This window comes from Plasmodium inui, assembly GCF_000524495.1.
Source record: "Plasmodium inui San Antonio 1 unplaced genomic scaffold supercont1.10, whole genome shotgun sequence".
NCBI classification, from domain to species: domain Eukaryota; phylum Apicomplexa; class Aconoidasida; order Haemosporida; family Plasmodiidae; genus Plasmodium; species Plasmodium inui.
In genome coordinates, this window is record NW_008481844.1 from 229,837 (window position 1) to 254,185 (window position 24,349).

Genomic DNA, 24,349 nt, shown 5'->3' on the forward strand with positions numbered 1-24,349 from the left:
GGCGAACCCTTCTCAGGGGCAGCTGCTATCAAACCAGGTGATATATAACGTGACACATGTCGCCGAACTAGTATAGATTGACATGTCGAGTGAGGGGGTCGCTCGCTATCCGCCTTGTCACCCGCTGCCCACTGCCAACCCGCACAAAATGAATGCACAAATCAGGAAAAAAAAAAACTTCCTTGAGAGGGAAACAAAGCTGAACAATTTGGCAAAGATCTTCCACCGGAAACTCGAAACGTTGCTCATATACATAACGGTTCCAAAGAAGAAACAGGAGAAGCTATTCTTTGATGATTTTTTTAATGTAGAGGAGGTGAGCGCGTACATAAACACGGTTGTGGAGGATGAGCACCGTGCCGACGGGGAGGGTAACCATCTGCCAGACCGCCCCTCCTCAGGGGAGAGCCTGAACCTGAACGCAGACAACGAAATAAAAAGCAGCAAAGACATTTTTATAAAAAACCTGCTGATCTTCCTGAACAATCTGATCGTTCTCTACTTCTCCAAGAGCAACCTAATCGATGTCTGTATAAATCGAAGGAGCTTCAACAAGTGTGGCTTCTATGCATGTGACAATGTGTTCTTAACCCCCTCCAACAAGGGCAAATACAAAATAGACCCCAAAAGTAGGAACATTTACCTCAGGGAATACTACGATTTGTTCTGCTCCGCCAGGTGCATGAATTATAATCTCCACCTGCTTAAAGAAATCGCAAAGAAGGAGAAGGATGCGAGGGGTGGGAAGAATGGGAATATCGCCAAAGGGGGAGAGGAAGGCAGGAAAAATCTCAAAACCAAGTGCCAGTTAATATACATCATGTTCTTAACCTTCTTCCCCATTTTTAAGTTTCACGACATTAATGTACTTCTAAACAATTTAGAGCTCGTCCACATTCAGAACAACAGGATATTTTTGAAGCCCGGGGGGGAGCAGGGACAGGCCCAGGTGGATGGCAAGGACAAAGGGGACGCAGCTCACATCGATGAAAAGAAAGCAGAGAATGGTGAGGACAAAGTATGCACCATTAGAACGCTGAAGAATGAGGTTAGTCAGAAAACACGTCAGTTGAGGAAGACCCTCTTTCCAGTCATCGTGGAGAAGCAGGAGGGGTGTGAAGACAGTGAGGAGGAAATCGCCGAGAAGGAAATCGCCGACAAGGAAACCACCGACAAAATCACCGAGGAATCCACAAATGGCACCTCTCCCAATGGGAAGGCCCTCTCTAACCACGTGGTGAGTAACCACCCACAGGGGGAAACATCCAATGGGACAGATGGAAATAAAGTTATCATTCTTCCCCTGAGGGAATCCCTCAGAGGGTATGCCGAAGTGAAGACAGAGGAGGATCCCACCAACGAAGAAGGGGATAGTTGTCCAAAACGAGAACAGGGGAAAGACAATAACTGCAAGAACGTCAGATTTAATGAATACATCCAAACGTATGAGTACGTGAAAGACGAACGGGTAGATGTCTATAGTGTGGCTAGGACCTCCATGGAGGCGAGCCACGGGGGCAATGCACAAGGGGGGGATTCTCCGCCGAGTGGGGGGAGCATTCTGTCTGACGATCCCCTATCGGATGAGGACGACCATAGGAGGAAGGTCCACCCCGGTGTGTCTCCAGAAGAGGGCGAAACTAGCATTGAAGCAGAGTCACTTGAGGAGACGAACGAACTAGCCGTGACGCTTCATCGCGCTAATGATGAGAAGATGAAAGAAGCGATGAACGCAGAAGCCGAGGGTGAGAGGAACCCCTCCGATGGCGAAATGGACCAAGTGTATGAACAAGTCAGGGAGTCCATTTTTACAAACCGTAAACACTTCTTTGAGGACATCCTGGGGAACACCCTTTTCGATTCGGACAAGGTTATCGGGTTTGACTACGAGGCCGGGGAGGAGAAAGAGAAAGAAAAGGAGAAGAAGAAAACAGAAATCGTGGAGGAGAACGCAGCGGAACAGGTGGAGGAAGCGAAGGAGGTGGAACAGACGGAGGAGAACGCAGCGGAACAGGTGGAGGAAGCGAAGGAGGTGGAACAGACGGAGGAGAACCAACCGGAACAGGTGGAGGAAGCGAAGGAGGTGGAACAGACGGAGGAGAAGCAACCTGAACGGGTGGAGGAAACGAAGCAAGCGGAACAGGAGAAGACTGAGAAAGACCTCCGGACGTGCGCCACGCAGCGGATGAGCGAAATTAACCTGAAGCACGACCGGGAGAAGAAGGGGAGGCGGATCGTTTTGCTGAGCTCGCCCGGCGGAGGGGGGGCGTCAATGGGGATTCCCCAGGTCAATGAAGATGGGGGTGCACCTGAGGACGATGAGGCGGAGGCCATTGGCGGGATGAGCGGCGTGATGGGAGGCCAAGAAGATGATGCTTCCTCTTACGGTGACGAAGAGACTGCCCCAGGTGCTGAAGAAAAGGATGACGCTGTCCCGGCTGATGATAAAAAGGAGGATGCTGTACCGGTTGATGGTAAAAAGGATGATACTGGCCCGGATGATGCTGCCGCTGCTGATGGCGAAAACCAAGATACTTCCTCTTACGCCTCCCCCGGTGGTGGCGAAAACGAAGATGCCTCCCCTCACGGTGACGAGGACGACGCGAATCTGCAAAACCTGTTGACGGAGAAGAAGAAAAAAATCAGCGAGCAGTACGACGAGGTGTTCAATAAATTCATGCCTACGTTCCTGTTCGCAGGGACAGACGGCGAAAGCGGAGGCGAAGAATGCCCCATAGATCCTCTCCAGGAGAAGGACGAATCATCAGATGACGAAGAACAGGTGCAACAAGTGAAGGGACAAAATAAGTACACTTACAGCACAGAAAAGTGCAGCGCGTACGAAGACATGTCCCTTTATGTAGTCCTTTGGGACATACTCACAGGGATCATATCAAAGTATACCGTTTACTATTTCGAAAGAAGTGAATTCATCATCCCTAAGTGTCCAACTGAAGTGGAGAGAGATAGGAAAAACGAATTCTTGAGAAATGTCTCACAGCATATGCCCAGAACTATCCACCCGATTGCTCCCACCGTCTTCAATGTCTGCCAAACCTTTTCTTTTGGCAAGCCGCTGTTACCATTTAAGAAAATAGTATACGAGTCCATTATCTACGTCATTGCAACGGCGCTTGGACGCCACAAGGTCGAATTCATTCCTTCCGGAGAGATGGGGAACATCCGGAAGGCCGAGGAGTTTCTGACTTTGGAAAACGGAATGGACGGGCAAGAGCTGGACGAGTTGGCGATGCTTTTTTATCAACACTTTTACTACTAGGTGGGGGGGGAAGTGGAAAAACAGATGATTCCTCCTCTCGAGGCCCATCCTATGCGGCATTCCATCCTACGCTGCATTCCATCCCACGTCGCATTCCCACCTACGCCGCAGTCCAGTTCATCCCCCTCGTCATGCCGCTCTGTACATGTTCAGACACCGCACCGAAGCGATGCTGTGTGAGTGGCATTATTTTTTTTTTTTTTTTCCAATGTGTGTGACCACACAGTTTGTTCATTATGTATTTGTGTGAGGGGGTAACACTGGCCTGGGGGACAGTGACCGCCCTTCCCATCGTTGGACTAATCGGCGAAGTACATCCAGTAGTTAACCACAAAGAGGAGGAGAAGCCTACTTATCGGAAGAACACTGTGATATATTTTGCCATCAATGGTAATCACAAAGGAGACGAAGGTACTAAGTGGACATTTGGAGCCTGCCTCCTCCTGCGTCTGTTTCGTGGCGCACTTCAGCTGCTCATCTTGGGGGCGGACTTTCGATTCCGCTCGGCGTGGACTGCTTTGACGCTTCTCACCTTTTGTATCGTCTTCATCATATGTCTTTTTTGCTCCCTGTCCATCATCTGGTCCTTTTGCCCCTTGTCCATCCTCTTCTTCTTTTGATCCTTGTCCATCTTCTTGTCCTTTTCCTTCTTGTCCTTTTCCCACCTGTTCATTCTTTTCCACTTCATCCGCCCTTTTTTCCGTGCCCCCCGACTTGATGACGTCCCTTTTTTGCCCCTCCTCGCAAAGATCGTCAAATGATAACGTGTCGCCCCGCGCACTTCTAACCAGCGTGGATAGATTCCTCATCTGTGCACACACCTTTTCACAGTGCCTGTTGCAATGAATGTTGCAATCCATGCTGCAATCCGTGCCGCAATCCGCGGACGGCACGAACGGCCCAACTGGCAATATGTCGCAATCCCAGGCTTCGAAGAATAGGCTGGCGCGCTCCGAAAGGCGAATTCCCGGGGCATACCTTTTGAAGGCATTCCTATTGTTGATTAGTTCGACGGGCACGGGACATTGCAGGGGGTACGTAACTGGATATGCGACTGGCCCCTCCACGTTCGTTCCCCGCTTCCCCCCCTTGGACAAGTAAAATTTCCTTGCCACGTCATTCTTTCGGCAGTGGATGGCCTCCACGTAGCTCCACTGTCGCATATCTGCGCAGCTATCTTGGTTGCAACTGAACCGAAGGAGCGAGCTCACCGGGGGGTTCTTCTTCGTCCAGGCGGGGGGCTCGTACTCCGTTTTCGCCTTCGATGTGGTAGTGGCTCCCTCTATTGCCCTGCGCCCGCCCTTCTCCACCCCTGGCACTACCAAATCGAAGGCGAAAACGGAGTACGATCCCCCCAACTGGTCCTTGGCAAAGACATGCGCACACAGACCCCCAGAGGAGTAGTTCCCCGGAGCAAGACGCGTGTGGTAACGCATAATAGCTACTTTATCTCCATAGGCGCACTGATCATACAACAATTTTTTGTACAACGGGGGGATTCTACATTGCTCCAAATGGCTGACAAAATTTAACGCAGAAAGGAAGGGGATGTTATTTATGTAGAGCTTCTCCTTCTTGCCCTTCTTCCCATGTACGTATGGATGATGATTCGTGTACGCGTCCTTATATGCGGAAAGCAAATCATAAAAGTCACTATCGCTGCTGGTGTGCAGTTGGTAGTCCGTCCCCAGGGATACCCTTCCATCGCGAATTCCCTCCTGATTAGCCATCTGACTATACTGCTTGTGCATAAGGGCATACAACTTTAGGAGCCCCTTATTTGTGTGCACGTGGTTGTTTACCCGGATGTTGTAGGGAGGGAGTTTCTTTATCTCTCTACAGTAAGCCACGTGACCAGAACTGCTTATTTCGATCACGTGCAGGGGGAGACATGGCATGCCTCTGCTCAACTTATTTACTCCACAGGACAGCAATTTTGAGTATATCATTTCTTTGTTTATAAAAAAAAATAAATTGTAAACCCCTTTCTTAAGTTGGGGTGAAAATGAGCTTAATATATTTCCATCCAACCTGGCGGGTAGGGTAAAGCTTTCCCCTTGTCCGCTTATCTGCATTTCTATCCTGCCCTCATGCATCGTTCTGTTCGCTAACACCACGTTCACCTTGTCTTGACAGTGCTCATATAGTAGAGAGGTATAGCTTTGCACCATTAGGATTTTCCCATCGTGGCCAAAAATGGATTTATCTTCCTCCTTCTTCAGGTTGATCTGCGGTCTTGTGTCGATCCATCCTGTGTTATCATGTCCATTCAAACCACGCTGGTCTATTCTGTTCTTCCCCCGGGGGAAGTTCATCTGTTTATCTGGATCATCCCCCTGCGTGGGACCACCAACAGAGGAGTCACCATCTTGTAACCCCCCCTTTTCGTTGGAAACACTACACTCTGCGAAGATGTCTTGAATTTGTCTCCTTAAGATGTACGAAAACTGGTTGTTTTCCATTTAAGGCGTGGGTTGAAGAAAAGGGGGAAAAAAAAAAGAAAAAAAAAGACCGTTCTCAGGGGGGGGAGGATTCCCCAACGCATGCAGCGTTGTCCACTCTTGTGAGTTCTTATCAACTTTGCAAGTAGGGAAACGGGATGGACTGAACAATTTTTTTTTCTTCCTATGCGCCCAGATTGCTTCTACTATTGTTGCTGCTACTGTTGCTTCTATTGCCACCACTGCGGGGGGTGGAATTCCCCTCCAAAAGAAGCGCCACAATTCGAGTGGACCCCCCCCCCAAATGCTTCTCCTCCGTGAAGGGGGCAAATTTACACGATTGAAACTTCCCACAGTTAACGTTTTTTTCGCCTTTCCTTTTGTCCAATATGAAAGGGAAAAAAAAAGAATAAAAGAAGAAAAAAAAAAAAGCAGTCTTAAAAATAATTGTGGAAATGAATTCCCCTTTTGTACACAAACTATGTACATACATATGCACACCAATTTGAAGTTAAAATTAAAAAAAAAAAAAAAAAGGGGGCAACTTTCGTGAGAGATAAGGGGCTCCAAAAATGGGGAAATGAAAAAGGCACATGCGTCTAGGCACACAAACAAAACATACACATCTATGCGTTGGAAGATAAACAACCCAACTATCTTCTGCAAAACTGCTGAATTGTCTTAATAAAAAAAAACATCAAAGCAAATGACTGTACAACTCTGGAAGACGAGGGGGGAGGGGTCCCCCACGTAACTGTTGCGTTGGTTAGCCACACTGTGCGGTACTGCCATATACTACCCCGTGTTGTTTTCCTTCTTTTGTTTTTCTCCCATACGGGACGGACTCTGCATCGTTTTCTCCCGGGTTGCTCCCTGGGTCATCCCCAACTTAGGGGAGTTCACAGCACGCCGCGTTTTCTCAGTTGTGCTTACTTCTCCTCGCTTCTCCTTAATTCTCCTAACTTATCCTCAGTTTTCCTCACTCCTCCTCACTTCATCTCCTCCTTCAGTGTCTTGTGCAGACGGTCGGATATTTCCGGCAGCATGGGTTCATGCTTGTCGAAGCACTTGACCACGCACCCCTCCATTTCTTTTTCGATGGTTGGGCCGTCTATGTTAGCGTTGCTCTTGGCATAATTGGGGGAGTACTTGTAGAAGCAGGACTGAAAAGGGGGCGAGGGAAGGAGCACAAGGTGGAGAAGATGCACATAACAGGTGGCACCTCTGTACTGGATGCCTTCCAGGGAGCCCCAGCCCGAAGCACACACAGGTAAAGTTGCACAAGGGCATGGCGCGGCATTATTTTATTTTTTCCTCGTTTTCCTTTTTTCGGCTTACCTGCTGGCAGGACTGCAAATTATTCTGCAAGTTTTGCATCTCATTTTGGACGACCTGCACGAAGTGCTCCGTCCCCTTCTGGCAGTTGTTCACGCATTTGCCGATGGTCTCGAAGTCCGTGTTGTATGTGTCGAAGCAGTTCACGCAGCAAATGAAGGATTTCTTCTGGAAGGGCAAGCTTTCCGTGCTTATTTTGTTAAGTATGCTATCTATTTTGGATTGGAATTCATTTGTCCTTTTGGTCAGGTTGGTTATCATGTGGTTGGTGGAGGGACTACTGAGGAACGACATTTTTGCCGGGTCGCTTGAGAGGTAGGTGATGGTGGGCGATTGGCGCGGTATATATGACGGCTGGCACACTATATATGGCGGATGACACACTATATATGGCAGTCTTTTTAGTCATCGATAGAGTCACACTCCTCAGTGGTGAAACGTCTCCTCAGGTCCACTCCTCACTAATCTTTGCTGCACTTAAAGCTTCGATCCCCTTGTGACCCTACAAAGGATGTCCCTTCTGTTCTTTTTTCTTTTCTTCACTCACGCGCAATGTTGTTCCTTTTTTCGACGAAAGTGACTTTTCTTCTTTTCCCTTCCACGTAACAGCTGAACTTCGCCTTAATTAACATTAACGATATGAATTATTTTTCGAAAAAAACAAAACCCATTTTGTGCTTCTTGTCAAGTACGAGGGAGGTCACATTTTACCGCTGCTACATGTATGCCATTTTTACATGAACATGGAATAGTTTTTTTTTTTTTTTTTTTTTTCATATTTTTTTTCTTGGCTAACTGGCATAGGATACCTGTAACTATTCTTTTCCTACTTCTTCAGAGCAATCCCTTCTGTAATGCCGCATTTCCTTTTGCAGTTAGTTTTTCTTCCAGTTTACTTCCCTCACGAGTGCCTCTTCCGATGAAACGACTTTGATTCTGACGAGGTGGGTGAGAATTGCCAACATGGGCACATATGTTCCTATATTCATTTCGAAATGGAGAGAGAGTCCAAAGGAGGACTGCATCAGCAGGAGGAAAAATTGTAACCCCAAAGGGAATAACTCACTGGATGGTAGAAACAGAGCCGATGTGGCACTTCGTTTTGATTACCTTGAATTTGCCCCTTAAGGAAAATTTGAGTGTGTTCCCCCAAATGGTACTTACGAAAAATGGGGAGCTGTTCAGTTGCCCAATTGTGCAGGCTGTGGGGGTTAAATAAAGAACTCATAAAATGCAAGCAGTAAAGAAGAGGAAACAAATTGGGTGCCACCCACCGGCATCTTTTTCTCTGCCATTATGACGGATCGGCTAAGCCGCCCAGGAGAACCTGCAACGTTGCAGCGTCTGCCCTGTAACTGCATTGGGAGACACCTTAAATGGAGTCCAACATGGCAGTATGCTACCTTCGCGTGCGTACAACGGAGAGAAAAATAAAGGGGCTCTGCGAACAAAGCGGGGGTAGGCCTCTTACACATGCAGACAAAACGGATACGTAACATTTTTGCTTTAGCTCTGAGAGAACTTTGGAGGATGGAAAAGAGGCGTGATTACATGGGTGGCCGATTGGCAGTCTTCCCACGTACCACTTTCCAGAGCAGTAACTCCAAAGATGATCGGCGCGCCGCCAATTCGCCTCTCAGACCGCAGACCTACGTGAGCTGTGTAAAACGATAGAGGAGAGACACTCTCCTTTCCCCAGGGTACACAAACATGTTACGAAAATGAAGGCAAAATTTAGTTCTCCCTTTTTCTCATTTTTTCTCACTTCTTCTCGCCTTATAAGTTTTAGCGGCGTGGACTTCCACCCGTTTGTTACTTCAGTAAGGTGACGCACTAGGCAGATGTCTTTTTTTTTTTTTTTTTTTCTGTCTGTTTTGTCTCGCGCACTGTGGGAAGGTGAATATCAGCAAAAATGGGCGGAAATAAAAAGAGGGAGATGCGTCTGGTCACGTGGATAGGTACCTACTGCTCTTCCTTCTTTTCCCACCGTGCAGGGACTTACCCATCCGCTAAGTACAACGTTGCGGAGGTTTATATATATGGCACAGCCTCGCTGTTCTTTATTTCAGTCTGCTGTTGGCATGAATCCCAGTTAGGCTTCTCTTTAACGTCTGTTCACTTCTCGCATCTCACAATAAGTGACACTACAAGATGTACGATGACGCGTTACGATTCCTGTTCCGACTTCCAATACATCAGCGAGAATGTTATGTGCCTTTTGCAAGGTAGTTGTATTTGTCTCCTTAACCTTGTAAACAATGAGAGGAAGTTTTTGTTCATTTCGTGCTGTGAGACCCTTGGGGAAGTTCGCTTCGAGTTGGCCGCAGGGGGCCAGGGTAGAAGAGACGCGAAGGTAGCGGTTGGCCTCACCACAGAGGTTGCGATGAAGGGGGAAACGAACGGGGAAAGGGACGGAGAAATGAACGAAGAAATGAACGCAGAAACGAACGATGGCAGAGACAACGTGGAGGGCAGGTATAGCCCATACCCCGTGAGGAAAATCTCCTGCAGTGAGAAGGAGCATGCCATGGCAGTGGTCATACATAGAGGCTCTGGCGATTTGCTGTGCTACCTCGTATTCGATGAGGCGAATGGGTTAAACTCCTTCGAGGTGCTCTTAACACACAGGGTTAGGGAAACCATAAAAGACGTAACACTGGGGGATGGCAAGGTGTACCTCCTACTAAAGAGGCGCCGTGAGCCCCCCCTGCAGGAGGGAGCGCTGTCTGGAAGGGATAACACCGGGAAGTTAAGCGACGAGTTGGACTGCAAGCTACCCTGCGACGCGGACTACCTCATCTGCGCCCTGAAGTTGGCTAGCAACAAAAAAGAAGAAAACCCGGAAGTAATCGCCACGCACAAGTCCTCATCGAGATTTAAAAAAATGATGGTGTGTCCCTACAATGGGAAGAAAATCATTTTGGTGTCAAAAAGGAGTGTCTTCTTTGTAGCCACCTCAAATGAACAGCCTTCAAAAGGAAACGTAACCACCGTGTCGAAGGAACTCTTCTTGAACAGTCCCATTGTAGCAACCTCGTGGCTAGACTTCCACGTCTTCACCATCTGCCTCTCCAATAATGAGCTCCTTTTTTTTGATCTTTCCACCAATTCGAGGCACCTGCCTCGGGTGAGGTGCCACAACAGCTACTCGAGAATCTGCTCCATTTTTTACCAGCCCGAGTACCTCTTCGTCGCGTTCGCTACGAAGGAAATTGTCTGCTTCCGCGTGAACTACGGCGCGCTTCCCCCGGCCGCCTTTCGCCAGGTGGGGCTAAGCGGCGTCGTTAAGCGGCGGTGTGGTTAAGCGGCGGTGCGGCTAAGCGGTGGTGTGGCTACTCGGTGGTGACATATGCCCTAGCGCCGCCGCCAACTCGCCAACTCGCTAACATGGCACGCCTCTAATTGTGTACCCCTTTTCACCCATTTGCTTCTGATCACCAGGTAACCCCCGTGGAAGAGAACTACGTGAGTACCAAGTGCTTATTTCAAAAGAGACAGGAGAACCGGAAGGCGCAGGAGAAGCCCTCAATGGAGGCACCTCCGAACGAACCAGGCACAAAGGAGGCGAAGGGAAATGAACTTCTCAACAAGAGGGGACATATCAGGAGGAAGCCTCCGAAGCAGTCTAGAACGACCTTCGAATCCATATTAAACGAAATTAAAGAGGTGGAAAATAAAATAAATGACAAAGGGTTTAACTTGTTGGAAGAGTCCGACAGGGAAGGGAGAGTCGACGATGAGCAGGCATGGGACACTGTTCCCTTCGCTGAGTGTGTCGCTGGTTGTGGCAGCTCGATGGATGGCTACCCCAGTTCGAGGGACTATTATTCCAATTCATATTCCTCTGGAGGGGATAATCCTACCAACAAGGGAAAACCCTCCAAACGAGCACACCGAAAGAAGGATCTCTCCCAAATGCGGAAGAAACGGAAGGGAAACTTTGCTAAGTTCCACTATGATGAGGACAATCTTACACATATCTTTACCCCCATCTCTGTCGTCAATTTTGAAAGGTACGTCACGCACAGGATAAATAGTATCTGCCTCCACAGAGAAAATCTAATCATTCAGCTTGAAAATGGACTCTCCTACTACACAACAACTTTTGACCGAAACAGAATGTGTCCATCTGAGGATTCGAGCTTCTACCTTTGTGGACACACTGCTCTGCACAAAATAAAGGAAGTTAAAGTGGGCAGCAGAAAAGAGGTGTTCACTTTGGACGAAGCTAGAATGCTAAAGTGTTACTCGATTACAGATAACCAGTTGAGCTTTGTCTGCACTGGTAGGGGAATAAAATGGTTCGATGTTCTGTCCATGAAGGGAGAATGCAACTGCTTGTTTGTTGCCCTCACGGATGGTTCCTTTTTTTTTATCAATCTAATGAGCTGCAAGATTCTGCTGTACGGCAGTGTGAGGCGCCACCTTGGGGGTGGCCGTGGAAGGGGATCCATCGAGTGCGCCCTCTTCAACAAGGTGAATGAGCACATCTTCAATGGCTACTTCAAGATGCGCGGGGCGCTTCTCTTCTTCTTCCTGATTCACTCCGTGTCGCACCAGAAGATGTTCATTTACTTCGTGCATGAGGTGCTAATAGGGAGGCTCCTCGCGCGGCTGTGCGATGAGGGGGGAGGTAATAAGGACAGAAGCGATGAACGCGGCCAGGCGGCCCAACTGCTGCTGAGCCTCTCAACATACAGGCGCTCCGACGTCAACATGGACGAAGACAACAACGTCCACGTGGACAACGACGACAACCACGGCAACCTGGATCGCAGCTTCCAACGCGACTGTGACGACTATGCCTGCCTCTTGACGGCCACCGGGGACCTAGGCAACTTCTACCTCCTCTTCGTGCAACTCATAAAGAAGGAGTTCATAATGATGCGGAAAAAAAACTGGGAGACCAACGTGCGAATCCTCTATTGGAAGATGCCTCACAAGAATGTCGTGTATGGGAAGGTCATTGGGAGTTACCTAGTCCTCGTGGACTTCCACTTGAATGTCCGTTTTTTTTACCTGAACAAAGTCACATTTGGGGAAGTCTCCTCAGGGGACTTAAACGAGGTGGCATCCTTACTCTCGGGGAAGAAGACGTCCTTCCTCAGAAGATTGAAAAGACCCAAGGGGAGTAGACGTGAAGGGATGTATGGCCCAAATGATGAGGAAAATGCCTTCGAAGAATTCATTTTGAAGCGACGCAGAAGGAGGAATACATTTCGTCCAGATGGAGTAAACGAAGATTCAGACACCCCTCCAAATGAACAATCAAATGGAGAAGAAAAATCTCCACTGGCTCGTCTATTTCGGATAAACTTAGGGGAAGAAGACCTACACATTGATCTGAGTCATACGGGTAAAGCTCAGTTCATTAACGAACGGATGGAAGGGGACGCTGCACATATCTGCAGCTTCCACATCGTTACGGACTCCAACATTGTTATTACCTTCTCCTTTGACAGTGGGGCATACCCACTTCAGATGGTGAAGCCGCCTGAGGTGGATGTCTCCTCTATCAGAGAAACCGAACGGATTAACTTCTTTCACCCAATGGACATGAAAGGTGGTACATACAATTTGTTCCTCACCAAGGGGAGGCACTTCCGTCTGGAGGGCGCATCGTGTTCCCCCGGAATGGCACCCAGAGGGGGTCACCAAGGAAGCGGTCACAAACGAGGCAACCACGAGCGAGTCACACCACTGCAAGACAACTATATGGGTGGAAATCAACCCAAGCCGCAAGCACTAACCAATGGGGACTCCTCCTTCGAACTCATATGCCAAAAAGACATCTACCCTACTATGCAAGCCACCCTGGCGAGGATAAGTGAAGGGGGCCCATACGCAAGTGACGTGAATTTCTTTTTGAGGCAACCCAGTGTGGTGTTCTTAAAAGTGTACTGCAGCGCCCTGAGGAAGCGCCTGCGCGACAAGCGGGGGAAGACGTTCCAGGAGAGGGTGTCAGTGGAGTGGGGGGTGGCGAGCAGGGGGCACCGAAGTGCTGCCACGAAAGAGGTTCTCCCTGGTGATGATAAAGTTACGTCTTCCGCTGCAGCCACTTCAGCGGATGCTCCTGCTTCTATCACCTCTATCCCCGCTATCCATTTCATCGACACGCCGAGGCACACGAACTTCTTCTTCGACAACGAAACGACCATCTTCACCTTCCTAAACGAAAACGAGTACCGTCTCCCCCTGGAGGAGTGCCTAAACAACTACGAAAATAAATCCTACTTGAGTACACTCCACGCGAAGAGAAAGGAAGAAAGAGAGCAAATAGAAAAGCTACGAAACCAACTGAACGAACTAATCTCCCAAAACGAAAACAGCAGCACTAGTATCAAATTAGACAGAAAAAACTTCTTTTTGGACAAAAAAATTATTAACGAGTCAGAAATTTTAATCAATGAATATGAACAAATAAAAAAAAAATTTGAAAAAAAAAAACTAGCCAAGGAGTACCTAATAAAAAATCTAGAGAAAAAATGCTCCCCTCTCGCACAAGTCGACTTTCTCTTCGGATTAAACACAAACGTATATGTGACCAATGCGTCTAAGAAAAGCAACTACCATCAGTCTTCTCCCATTAGAGAGAAAATCAAATTGCTGCGCTTCCTCCAAATTAAAGAATCGGACTTTTTCCAAAATGTAGAAAAAAATAATATCCTCTGCTTTTTAAAGACAACAAAAGATTATATAGATCGATACACTGAAGACTTTTCTTCTCTCTTCTTTTCTCACTACTACCCCTGCACAAACATGAATTTGAATTATCTGTACGCTAACTTGTTCGGATCCTCTTTCTCTGCCAGCGGGGTGGACAACGTGCAGTGGAATTACCTCCTCTACTTCCCCTGCGAGTTGTTCACGAACGCAAGGAAGCGCCTGCAGTGCTACGTGCTGCAGATGCTTATCGACCAGGTGGGCACCGCGGGGAGAGCGCCGTGATGGGTACCCCCCCCGTTGCTTCTACTGCTCCGGCGGATTTCACCGGTTTCGCCTCTTCCACCGATTCCGCCTCTTCCGCCTCTTCCACATCTTCCGCCTCTTCCGCGTCTTCCACATCTTCCGCCTCTTCCGCCTCTTCCACATCTTCCGCCTCTTCCACATCTTCCGCCTCTTCCGCCTCTTCCATCGCTCACACCGCCTCCATCACAGCAAAAGGCCAAATTCCGGAGCCACTTCCTCGCCCTGAAGGAAGAAAAGAAAAATTACGTTGAAGAAATCAGCTTGGTGTCCAACAAGCTGAAGCTCTCCCTGGAAGCTACGGAGAAATATTTTAGCCATCCCTACTCTCACCTCATCCACCCCGGCCTCTACAACAGGGGAGCGTTAAAAGGAGTGAATAGGGACGCTCTCCCTGTTTCGAAAAAATTCGACCCTGACGTGCTGCTCAGAATGCACCTGCACAAGCTCAAGGTGGAGAGTCAAATGGGGGATGCCTTTGACGAACATGGAAAAGGGGACCTAACGATGGAGGCGCAAAAGAAGGGGGACCATTTTGCCATGGGAGCCAGGTTAGCAGACTGAGTAGAGGGTAGCAAGATTCCAACAAGAGGAGACCACATAGGCGTGCCCCCACCCGCTTATGCCTTCTACAATGGATTGTCCTCAACTTGGCTGTCTTTTATCCACCTGTCTTTGTCTTCCCCGAAGCGAACAAGAGGCGGACAAGGAACCCCCCAAAGATACATCCCCTTGCGAGAACGAAGCGGACCAAGAAAGTGTTGAGATCCACGAGAAGAAGAAAAATGACGTAAGAAATGCGCTGTCTGATGTGAAGAGTTACATGTAAGTGGATTTATACACGTGTTTTTCTTCCTAGTGTGGTGGGTACCTGTAGAGAAATGGAGCGATCCGCTGATTACACATCTCTTCATTATGGGTTTGCACATTGCCGACTATTCTGTGACTCACCCGTCCTGGCATACGCCCCATCCTGTAGCTATCAGATCTCCGACCAGTGTGAGGAGTTCAATGAGAAGTTAAAACAGTTGAGGAAAAAGAAGTAAGACCAAAGGGAGGAAAAGAAAAAATTAAAAAAAAAAAAAAAAAAATTAAAAAAAAAGAAAAAAAAAATCTTCAGCCTCCTTTTCGGAGGACGCCCTTCCCAAGTGAAACCAACCACCGACAGAGAACGTGCCTCTTATGTAGTTTCCCCTTTTCCTCCGAACCATTTGCTGCATCTTCTCCGACACACCCTACCAGATACAACATACAGAAGCTCATCAAGCTGCATGAGCTGTACTGTATTGCCACTTACGCCACGTTAATAAATGAAGAAAGGAAGGAAGAAGCTCTACGCCAAATAGAAAAGAAGAGGACTGCAGTGGAGGGGCAATTGCTGAAACTTGAGGAATCGATGAGACAATTAGACGTACTACAGGTAGGTATTCTATGGGAACATGAAATGGTGACTCCTAAGAGAAGTCATTGGTGTGTGTGTCTGTCCAGGCAGAGTTGCAAGATCGGCCCCTTCTTCTTCTTGAGCATCTTTGCACATCACGGGGAAATTTTCATGCCCTCAGGTTGATGAGCAGTCCCTACGAGAAGAAAGGAAGCGCCTGTTGGAGGTAGAGAAAGGAAGGAACTATTACCCCAGAAGGGAAACCGAGCTAATTCTGCGTACACTTCTCCGTGCACTATGCCGTCCACTTTGCCGCCACTCGTCTAGACAGCCAGACCGCCTCGCTCATTCCATGCGTGTTCCCCTCACTCACCGCAGAAACACAGAAGGAATTTCACCCTAAGTGAATTGCTCACGAGGAAGAAGCAGAAGTTCGAGAAAAGGTTCCTCCACGAGTGCAGCAACTTCGACGTCCTCATGGAGCAGAAATATGAAAACGTAAGTGGGGGAGAGGCCGAAAGGGACTCGAGCCCGGTGGTCCATTTGACCCCCCTGATGAAGATGCTCCTCCTGATGAAGCTACTATTGTTCTTCTTGGCCGAACGTATCTCTCTCCACGTGGAGAAATCTCCACCGGTGTGCCCCCCCTCCTTCCAGGTCATCGGATTCGACTTCGACTCCAGGAAGAATCTGTTCATAAGGAAAAAAATAATCCAGAAACACATTGCAGACACGAATCAAATTATCCATGAGAATTTCGAGCTCAGAAGGAGCATCCGAGTAAAGCCCAGGGGTGGTCCTCTATCGGTGGCACCACGCTGAGTCCTTCCCTCTCTTGTGTCTGCATAGTGCCACGCCCAATCGTCGCCTGTGTCATACCGGCGCACTGCCACGCCGCGTTGTTTCCTTCCCCCACCTGCAGAAACTAAAGCACGAAATTTGCAGAAACAAAATAAAAAAAGACTACCTGCACTTCTCACTCATGGATATAGAAGAAGGGGTCGACGACGTCAAATATCTGAAACAGAACTGCGAGTTTCTCTTTAGTGACATAAGTAAAGGATGAGCCGCTGCAGGGGGCACATTTTAGAGTGTCTGACTTTCTTTAGAAGTTTTTCCCTTTCTTGTTACGATATACACACAGGCGCATGGTGGCACTCCATAGTTGTGTGATTTTTTTTTTTATTTTTATTTTCTTTTTTTTTCGTTTTTTTTCCCCCCTCACATCAGATAATGTGATCAGCTCACTGGAGGTGAAGAAAAAAAACAGGAAACTCATTTTTCAAATGTCGGAACAGAAGCTACGGGAGCAAATTAGCAACGTGGACGCGAAGATTTCGGCGATCGTAAGCGAGCAGCTGCACGCCCACTGCTACAATGATACAAGTCTAACAGAGCTTCTCCCCTCCACCGCTTCTCCGCTTCACTACTTCCCCCCCGTAGAAATCTGAGAACGTCGTGTTAGAGGCCAACATGCGGAGCCTCCTAAAGGAGATTAGCCAAATGGGCAAGGCGACGCAGGGCGACCAAACGGAAGACGCGACCCACCTACTCGAGACGAAGGGAAACTTGGAAGACGACAATTCTGCGCGCGCAGGGATGTCCTTCAAATGCTCTGATGCGGATGTAGAGGGAGAGACCACCGAAGAAAATGAATCCAACATCGCGCCAGATGTAGAGAAACGGGCCGACGGAGAGAACCAACCGAATGAGGCGCCAGATGTAGACAGGGAGATGGGCCAAGAAAATGAACCCAACGGTGCGGCGGAACAAAACCGCGACGACGCACATAAGCAGGCCCCGGACCTGGCCGCCGCTCCGGGAGAGAAAAAACAGACAAAACTGCGCATCAGGGACATCCACGAAAAGAGTGCCTTGCTACGGAAGAAATATAAGTGAAGGAAATGCGCGCCGGGGGGAGAGGCCTTACGCCTGTGTATATGCGCAAATGCTCACATGTGTGTGTTTTTTTCTCTTTTTTTTTTTGCCTTGTTTTACTGCTTCCGGGGGGAGAGAAACGCTGCCCGTCGGTAGCATACCTACACGTAGCACACCCGCAAGGTCTTTCCTCACGCTACATATGCGCGTCCCAGTAGGAATCATTTGCGCTGAGTCCACACGGTGTCCCATTTTGCTAATTTCTCTCCCCAAGAGGCTCCAGGAAAAAAAAAAATGGGGAGTTTCCCCTTTTTTCAAGCATTTTTTCTTTTTTTTTTTTTTCCTGATTCTTTACATGCCATATAGATAGCTTCTAATTTATTTTAGTTCCCAAAAGGGATTCGCATTTTTTTTTTCTCTCTCTTCTTTCTGGGGATCCGCGACTTTCTCTGGTGGGACTCTCCATCAAAAGGCTCACGTTGGCGCCACCCCGACGGAGACGGTTAGGTTGGCTTACCTCATCTGGGCCACTGCAGGCAGAAATTGCGCCAAGGTTGTAAAAGAACTAAAAAGGAAGAGGTATGTAGGAAATGTTCGTGGATTTATTTGAAGCTCTCCCACCTGTCATCATCGGTCACGTAAACGTACAAAATTGAACGCACCAGGGGGGGGGAGGGCGTCACCAAAACGGAAAGTCTCCTATTGTTTCCTATGCCTTCCTATGGCTCACTAAATGAGTATCCTCCTGTTGGGAGATCCGAACAGTGCATCTCTTTCTTGCGCTTCCCTCCCTTTAAATTTCGCGACTGCGGAGAGGGTGATAAAACTGAAACGAAGGTACAGATCCTTTCGCGGACGCCATGAAAGACAACATCAAGAATGCGCTGGAGGCAGAGAGGGAGAAGGAGCAGGGGAACGTCTTCTTTTCCCAAGGGGACTATGAGGTGAAGGCTCCACTGCAGGAGGGATAAGAAGCATATCGCTCCTACAGCACGTCCACTACTCCAATAATTGAATCATCACTGTGTGTGAGCTTGTTGGCACCCCTCATGGGGGACTATCCACTTGACGCATCTCTTTCCCCCCCACCCTTCGCAGTTGGCCATCTTCCACTACACCAGAAGCATAAGATACATGCCAAAGTGCTCCATCCTATACACGAACCGGTCTTTGGCTTACTTCAAGTAGGGACGGAAGCAGGAAAGAGGGGAGGGGCAGAGAGAGATGCTGGCGGGGAGGAATTTTTCCCGCCCATCCAGGGAAGATATGTCAACATGAACACAAAGTCTACATTGCATGCCTCCCAGTATGCATCATTCAATCCTTCTTCACGCCTTTATTGGCCCGTTTTCCCGTTTCCTCCTCCCCCTTGTGAGACAGGATCGGGTCCTTCCAGCAGAGCCTCGAAGATGCCCTGAGAGCCAACGAGCTGGACAAAGATAACCTGAAAAGCTACTATCGAATTTGCGAAGCGTATAGTGCACTGAAGGACGAAGAAAATTACAAAAAATATGAGCAACTGTACAGGGAGAAACAGAGTAGCCAGAGGGGACACACAAAGAAGGACGGAGAGAAGACTGATTCTTCGGCGAAGCGAGTAGAGAATGACTCCCCCACGGGTGGGACTCCACTCCCGAAGGAAACCGCTACACGAATGAAAAAACAGAGGGGTATCAAAGAAAGCGACGAGCTAATGCACCTTGGAGAAACGGACCACACGAACCCATTTATCTTTATGAGTCAACCTGAGATAAAAGACGGAGTATCGAATTTCTCTTTTGAGAAGAAGCAGTACAGGAATAATTTCCTCATAGAAGAAGTGTACGATTTTGATGAGAACAGGAGAGGAAAGGACCTCACCAATGGAGACGCGCTGAAAAGCAAAACAGGCAACACTTCGAAGAACCCTGCTCGTGCCAATGGCGACTCCAAGAAGAAGCTCATAGTCAACCAATCCGACATTCTGGACGATGTAGAACTGTTTATAAACCTCTTTGCAGACATATCCATGCATCCCATCCCCTTCATTTCTGTTCCCATTGAGAGAGAAGGAAAAAAAGGAAACCTTTGCCGTTACCATAATGTCGACTTCGTAACTTTAAAAGGGAAAGCAGACGAGCTTTTCGCGGAGAAGAAATTCGACGTTGCGATGGAAGTGTACAACGATATTATTCGCGAGCATGATAGGTAAGGGGTGCATATATATCTGTGTGCCTGTGTGTGGAGTGACCCCTGAAATAAATTGAGTGGGGTCATCCCCTCCGTGACCGCTTCTCTGGGGGTATACCAGTCCGTCTCACTAGCACTACGTGAGGGGGTCGCCCCATACGTTCATACTACTGTATGCACACCGCTTCCACGCCGCTCCCACACCGCTGCACCAACACCCCCCATTCCACCCCGTCGTAGCGAACGCGGAATATACTACTGCACAGTGCTCAGCAACAGAAGCGCCTGCCACGTCGAAATGAAGAAGATTCGGAGCGCCCTCTGCGATGTGACCAAGACGCTTAGCATCCTTTTCTCATTCTTTCAAACACATATAGAAGATATAAAGCGCGCCATCGATGCAGGGGCCCCCTCACCCGCTGCACACGAACAAGCGGAAGCCTTCCTTCCAACAGACAGGGATGTTTATAAAGACCCCAAGGGAATCTACTCCCAGGCACACAAATTGATGCTAAAGCTACTATTCAGATATGTGAAATTTTCGCACCTGTATGAAAAAAATGGATTCAAGGTTCCGTCCCTCCACCAGGTAAAAGAGACCTCTGCGTCATGACCGTTCGGATGCACATGTGCCCTTGTTTACCTGCACGTGTGTATATCTACCCATGTCTATCTTCCCGCTTCTATCTGCACAACACGTTGCACTGCGGTTATATGAATTTTTCGAATCACTCACAGGTGGACTCCCTCAGGCGCATGAAGGGAATCAACTATGTAGACTGTGGAGAGCTCGAGCGGGTGAGAAACGTAATCTACGCGCAGCTATAACATCTTCCTCTTGTTATATATTTCCTTTGCGTATTGGTCTAGACAGGCGTAGTCCACATCCTTTAGCCATTCGTGTTTCTGAGAGAGGAAGAAAAAAAGGGGAGATCACGGAGGTGCCCGTTTGGTGGACAACAGGCTGAAAAGTGCATGCAGCGCGAAGGGTACATAATGCTCATAAAAGGAAGGAGAAGAAACTATGTGCTATGCCTCTACATAATGCACTCTTTGAGAAAATTCCCCCTTTTTTGTGTCCCTTACGAGCGCCGCTTCCGACGTGGGTCTCTTCCCTGGCTCCCTCCTCAAAAGATTCTTCAAAAAATCGATGTCCGTGCTTAACAAACTATGGCCACAGGAAGCCACCTGTTTTTTTCTGTATTCATTTAAGAAATAATTCCTATCCAGGGGATACTGCACGTGCCCTCTCCCTATATCTCGGAATAACTGAAGAAGGGACTCCTTCTGGACGAATGGGATAACGCGGTAGAACAGGGCGTAGAGGGAGATGCCGAGACTCCATATGTCCACTTTCTCTCCGGAGTAGCACTTTCCGCTCGAGAAGAACTCGGGCGGCATGAATTCGTAGGTGCCCTGCGGGGTGCGCGGTTGGGAGGCGGTTATAGTGTGGGTTCGTTGGGGAGGTGGTTATAGCGTGGAATCATTGCCGATGTCGTTAGCGTAGGACCGCTCGCGAGTCGGCTGGCGTGGCTCACCTTGGTACCGCGTATCATCCCGTCGGCCATATACTGGGACTCACCAAAGTCGCCCAACTTGACGGCCGCGCTCCGGCTCCAAAAAATGTTGGACGGCTTCACATCCCGATGGCATATGTTCTTCTTCTTGTGGAGGTACACGAACGATCTTAAGATACACTTAGTTACACATTTGACAACAGGAAGGGGAACAAACCATGGCTCATCTTTCCGTAGGACAAAAAAAATCCCATCGTATTGGAGTATCCCCTCATTCTCCATATAACTATTCACAAGATAAATTTCGTCACCATTTGCTATGATTTCATCACAAGTCAGGCAATAATCATTTTTTATGTCTGCCAGAATTTCTAATTCGTTTTTTAAGTCGTCGTATTTGGAACGCACAACCACTTGGGTGCAGTGGCTCTTCTTATGAAGCTCCCTTTGTTTGAGTAACACCCTTTTTTGGTACCTTTTTATGGCGTAAAGGTTTCCTCCCCGCTCGCATAAAATTACTTTGCTCAGTTTGTCTGTGAAGGGGGGAAATAAGCAAATTGTACGGTGGCTACGTCGTGAAATGAAGGGGCATTAAAGAAAGCCCCCATTAGGGACGACTAAAAAATGAGTCGATAAAAATTGCACCCTCCACACAGGCATATGTGCAGTGCATTGTTGCTGTTCTTCCACCCAGCCTCAAATTTTTTTTTTTTTTTTTTTGCCAACATTGGGCACGCTTCTCATCGCAATTGTTTCTTTTCCTCCTCTTAGGAATGGACTATTACTCAGTTTTGCTCTTCCTCACGTTTACTCACCTTCCTTGATCGTGCGCACAACACGGTAATCGTTCAGGAAGCACTGATCACCCTTCTCTTTCTTCTCCAGTGGACTGACTTTATCGTGCCGCCTCAGAATCTCCCGCATTGTCGCCATACCCCAGCGCAGATGTAAATGCAACACAGTACAATACAGTGAAGTATAAAATAATGTGACAATTTTGCAGCATCCTGTGGAGAATCAAACCGCGATTTGACTGGACTCGAGTGGACTCGACGCGACGTGTCCCTGCCGGCTGTTCCAACAAAAGGCAGGTGCTTGACCACGTAGGGGAACAACGCACACACGTATTTCTCAAAGTTGGGACGACTGAAATGTATGAACAGTCAGGCGTGAAATGGTAAATTTGTAACTGAAAAAAAGAAAATAAAGTAATAAAAAAAAAAATCTATAACAAATAGCTAGCCAGGATTAACCTCCCACGAATAACCAGTTACATATTCCCCGCCTTTTGCTTCCCCTTTTTGGCGTATTATGGCTGTGCCGAAAAAAAGAAGAAGCTTAAGTAAATGTAGAAAAAGAAGAAATACAATTTTTTTTGACAAACTCGTTGGGAATTGGCTAAAACGGAGGGAGTGGTGAGTCAAGCGCAGCTTTATTTTGTTTTTTCTCATTTTATCTTATTTTTTATTTTATTTTTTCTTTTTTGCTTGTCTTCTCATTGCACACGCGGAGTGGGGCAGTGCCGGAAAGTCCTATGAACAGTTGTGAATTGTCAAACCGAATGAGAAGTAGACAATGCAAGAATTCCTCTATGATGCGATCATGTGGATCGGACGGACCCCCTGGTGGATAGCCCACACAAGGGGGGGAGGAGTAGACGCAATACGTGAATACTTGAACAAGTATGCATTCCCCACGCGGTTAATGTTAATGTGAATTTTCTTTTCTTTTTTTTTCTTCCCCTTTTGGAAACCCCTCTGGGTAGGTTTTTCAGGAACGAGTACCAAAAGGAAATTTTACCCATACAGCAGGAACCGCATATGTTTAAATTCCCGGGTTTCTGGCCAAACAAGTGGGAAAAAAAGGAAAAAAAAAAAAAAAAAAGTCATTTTGAGGAGAGTCCAAAGCAGCTGTCAGCTCACCAAAAAGCTGTTGCATGAAAACGAAACCGACGCAGCAGCGGTTGCGACTTACTCCATGTACCGATTCGTCCCCCTCGCAGATTCGTCCACCAAGTGTCTTCTCAAATTAAAAAAATCGTCAAGTAGTAAAGTGCACAGGGGAAGACAAAGTCACCTCACGTTTGGAACAGAACAATATTGCAAAGGGGAAGAACGTCCCCACCGTCGCAACTCGACAGTGATACCCCTGCGGTGCGTAGTCACATTCAAATGGGCACTTCCAACATGAATGTGGCCAGACAGCTTTGCATTTTTACTCATAGGAGATTTTTGGGAAATATTGTTAGGGGTCCCCAACCAAAGGAGGTACGCACAGCCCAGGGAGGCGGCAAAAAGGAAGAAAAAAAAAAAAGAAAAAAAAGAAAAGAAAAAAAGGAAAAAAAAGAAAAGAAAAATGATTAACTGAATGGTGTCTCTCTGGCCAGTCGTACATTCCACCTCAAGGGGTGCCCACTCGGGGAGATTCCCGCAATATCACCCTCGCTCATCCTCATCCGCACGGCACCAACCCCGTTGTTGTTCACCCCCTTCTCAACAGATCGCCAAAAATGTAGAATATGCAATGGACTTTCTTCACAAAAAGTCGTACACCTACCAGGATTTCAAGCAGCAGTGTGAATCGCTACGAATATTTGTTTACTTCGGATTGGTGGGCGTGCTGTCGGTGGACCTTTTAATAAACCCCTTGAAGTCTTCCTACTGGGATCGTTTTTCCCCCCTGAACATGTTCATACGTTTTTTCCGCTTTTTCAAGAACAGCGAAGATGATATTTTCCGGCACAACGGGAGCGCGTCCTACGACCAGTATGTGCGGCTGATTCGGTAGGCGGATTGGGCGAGCACATGGCTTAGCAGCATGGCTTTTCGCTCCAACCGTCCATCTTCCCAACTTACAACTTCCAACTTGTCCCCTTATGAACGATGCATTTTGGCAAACTTTAAAAAAAAAAAAGGTGAAAAATCAAATGGGTACAAAGACTAGCTGCGTCCGGACGTCGCTCTGCTGCGGCGGCAACTGCGACGCAGAGGTGTTTATGAATACGTGGATTACAAAATGAGGGGTAAAAAAAAAAGTGAAAAAAAAGGAAAAAAAAAAGGAAAAAAAGGAAAAAAAAAATATGAACAAAAAAGGAAAAAAATATGAACAAAAAAATGAAAAAAAAATGAAAAATGAAACGTGAACACAAAAGAGGGTTAAGGAAATAGCAGCTAGATTTCCAGCTTCGGCCACGCATCCCAAGAGGTCTGTATGAGATGAGCGTGACCGATAGGAAGGGCTACGTGTAAGGGCATATTCAAAAGGTAGTCGAGGGAATTTCAAAATTTCGGGTCGCAGAACGGAGGCAGGAGGGGAAGACATGGGCTGGCTCAGCATCTCCACGTGCGCAATAAAAATGGGCAGTAGGTGCAACGTGCTTCGC

The 24,349-nt window shown here is 47.8% G+C and overlaps 7 protein-coding genes across 7 annotated transcripts; 4 read left to right on the forward strand and 3 right to left on the reverse strand.

The window, feature by feature from the left end:
• Positions 1–148: 148 nt before the first annotated feature.
• Positions 149–3,280, forward strand: C922_02758 (hypothetical protein; the record flags this gene model as incomplete). Its single annotated transcript, XM_008818357.1, has 1 exon — positions 149–3,280. The coding sequence occupies one exon, from the start codon at positions 149–151 to the stop codon at positions 3,278–3,280; it is 3,132 nt and encodes a 1,043-aa protein (XP_008816579.1).
• A 299-nt stretch (positions 3,281–3,579) lies between these two features.
• C922_02759 (hypothetical protein) lies at positions 3,580–5,742 on the reverse strand (the record flags this gene model as incomplete). Its single annotated transcript, XM_008818358.1, has 1 exon — positions 3,580–5,742. One exon carries the CDS (start codon positions 5,740–5,742, stop codon positions 3,580–3,582), a length of 2,163 nt encoding a protein of 720 aa, XP_008816580.1.
• Positions 5,743–6,710: 968 nt separating this feature from the next.
• C922_02760 (hypothetical protein) lies at positions 6,711–7,350 on the reverse strand (the record flags this gene model as incomplete). The annotated part of the gene is made up of 2 exons (XM_008818359.1): positions 6,711–6,884; positions 7,060–7,350. 2 exons carry the CDS (start codon positions 7,348–7,350, stop codon positions 6,711–6,713), a joined length of 465 nt encoding a protein of 154 aa, XP_008816581.1.
• Positions 7,351–9,214: 1,864 nt separating this feature from the next.
• C922_02761 (hypothetical protein) lies at positions 9,215–17,302 on the forward strand (the record flags this gene model as incomplete). Its single annotated transcript, XM_008818360.1, has 11 exons — positions 9,215–10,321; positions 10,498–13,977; positions 14,215–14,573; positions 14,713–14,847; positions 15,002–15,064; positions 15,265–15,442; positions 15,782–15,901; positions 16,061–16,183; positions 16,326–16,458; positions 16,634–16,749; positions 16,847–17,302. The coding sequence occupies 11 exons, from the start codon at positions 9,215–9,217 to the stop codon at positions 17,300–17,302; spliced, it is 6,270 nt and encodes a 2,089-aa protein (XP_008816582.1).
• Positions 17,303–18,141: 839 nt separating this feature from the next.
• On the forward strand, positions 18,142–20,063 carry C922_02762 (hypothetical protein; the record flags this gene model as incomplete). Its single annotated transcript, XM_008818361.1, has 4 exons — positions 18,142–18,225; positions 18,380–18,465; positions 18,662–19,468; positions 19,691–20,063. 4 exons carry the CDS (start codon positions 18,142–18,144, stop codon positions 20,061–20,063), a joined length of 1,350 nt encoding a protein of 449 aa, XP_008816583.1.
• Positions 20,064–20,272: 209 nt separating this feature from the next.
• Positions 20,273–21,891, reverse strand: C922_02763 (CAMKK protein kinase; the record flags this gene model as incomplete). Its single annotated transcript, XM_008818362.1, has 4 exons — positions 20,273–20,356; positions 20,537–20,866; positions 20,989–21,500; positions 21,783–21,891. The coding sequence occupies 4 exons, from the start codon at positions 21,889–21,891 to the stop codon at positions 20,273–20,275; spliced, it is 1,035 nt and encodes a 344-aa protein (XP_008816584.1).
• Positions 21,892–23,153: 1,262 nt separating this feature from the next.
• Positions 23,154–23,754, forward strand: C922_02764 (hypothetical protein; the record flags this gene model as incomplete). Its single annotated transcript, XM_008818363.1, has 2 exons — positions 23,154–23,234; positions 23,467–23,754. The coding sequence occupies 2 exons, from the start codon at positions 23,154–23,156 to the stop codon at positions 23,752–23,754; spliced, it is 369 nt and encodes a 122-aa protein (XP_008816585.1).
• Positions 23,755–24,349: the final 595 nt, after the last annotated feature.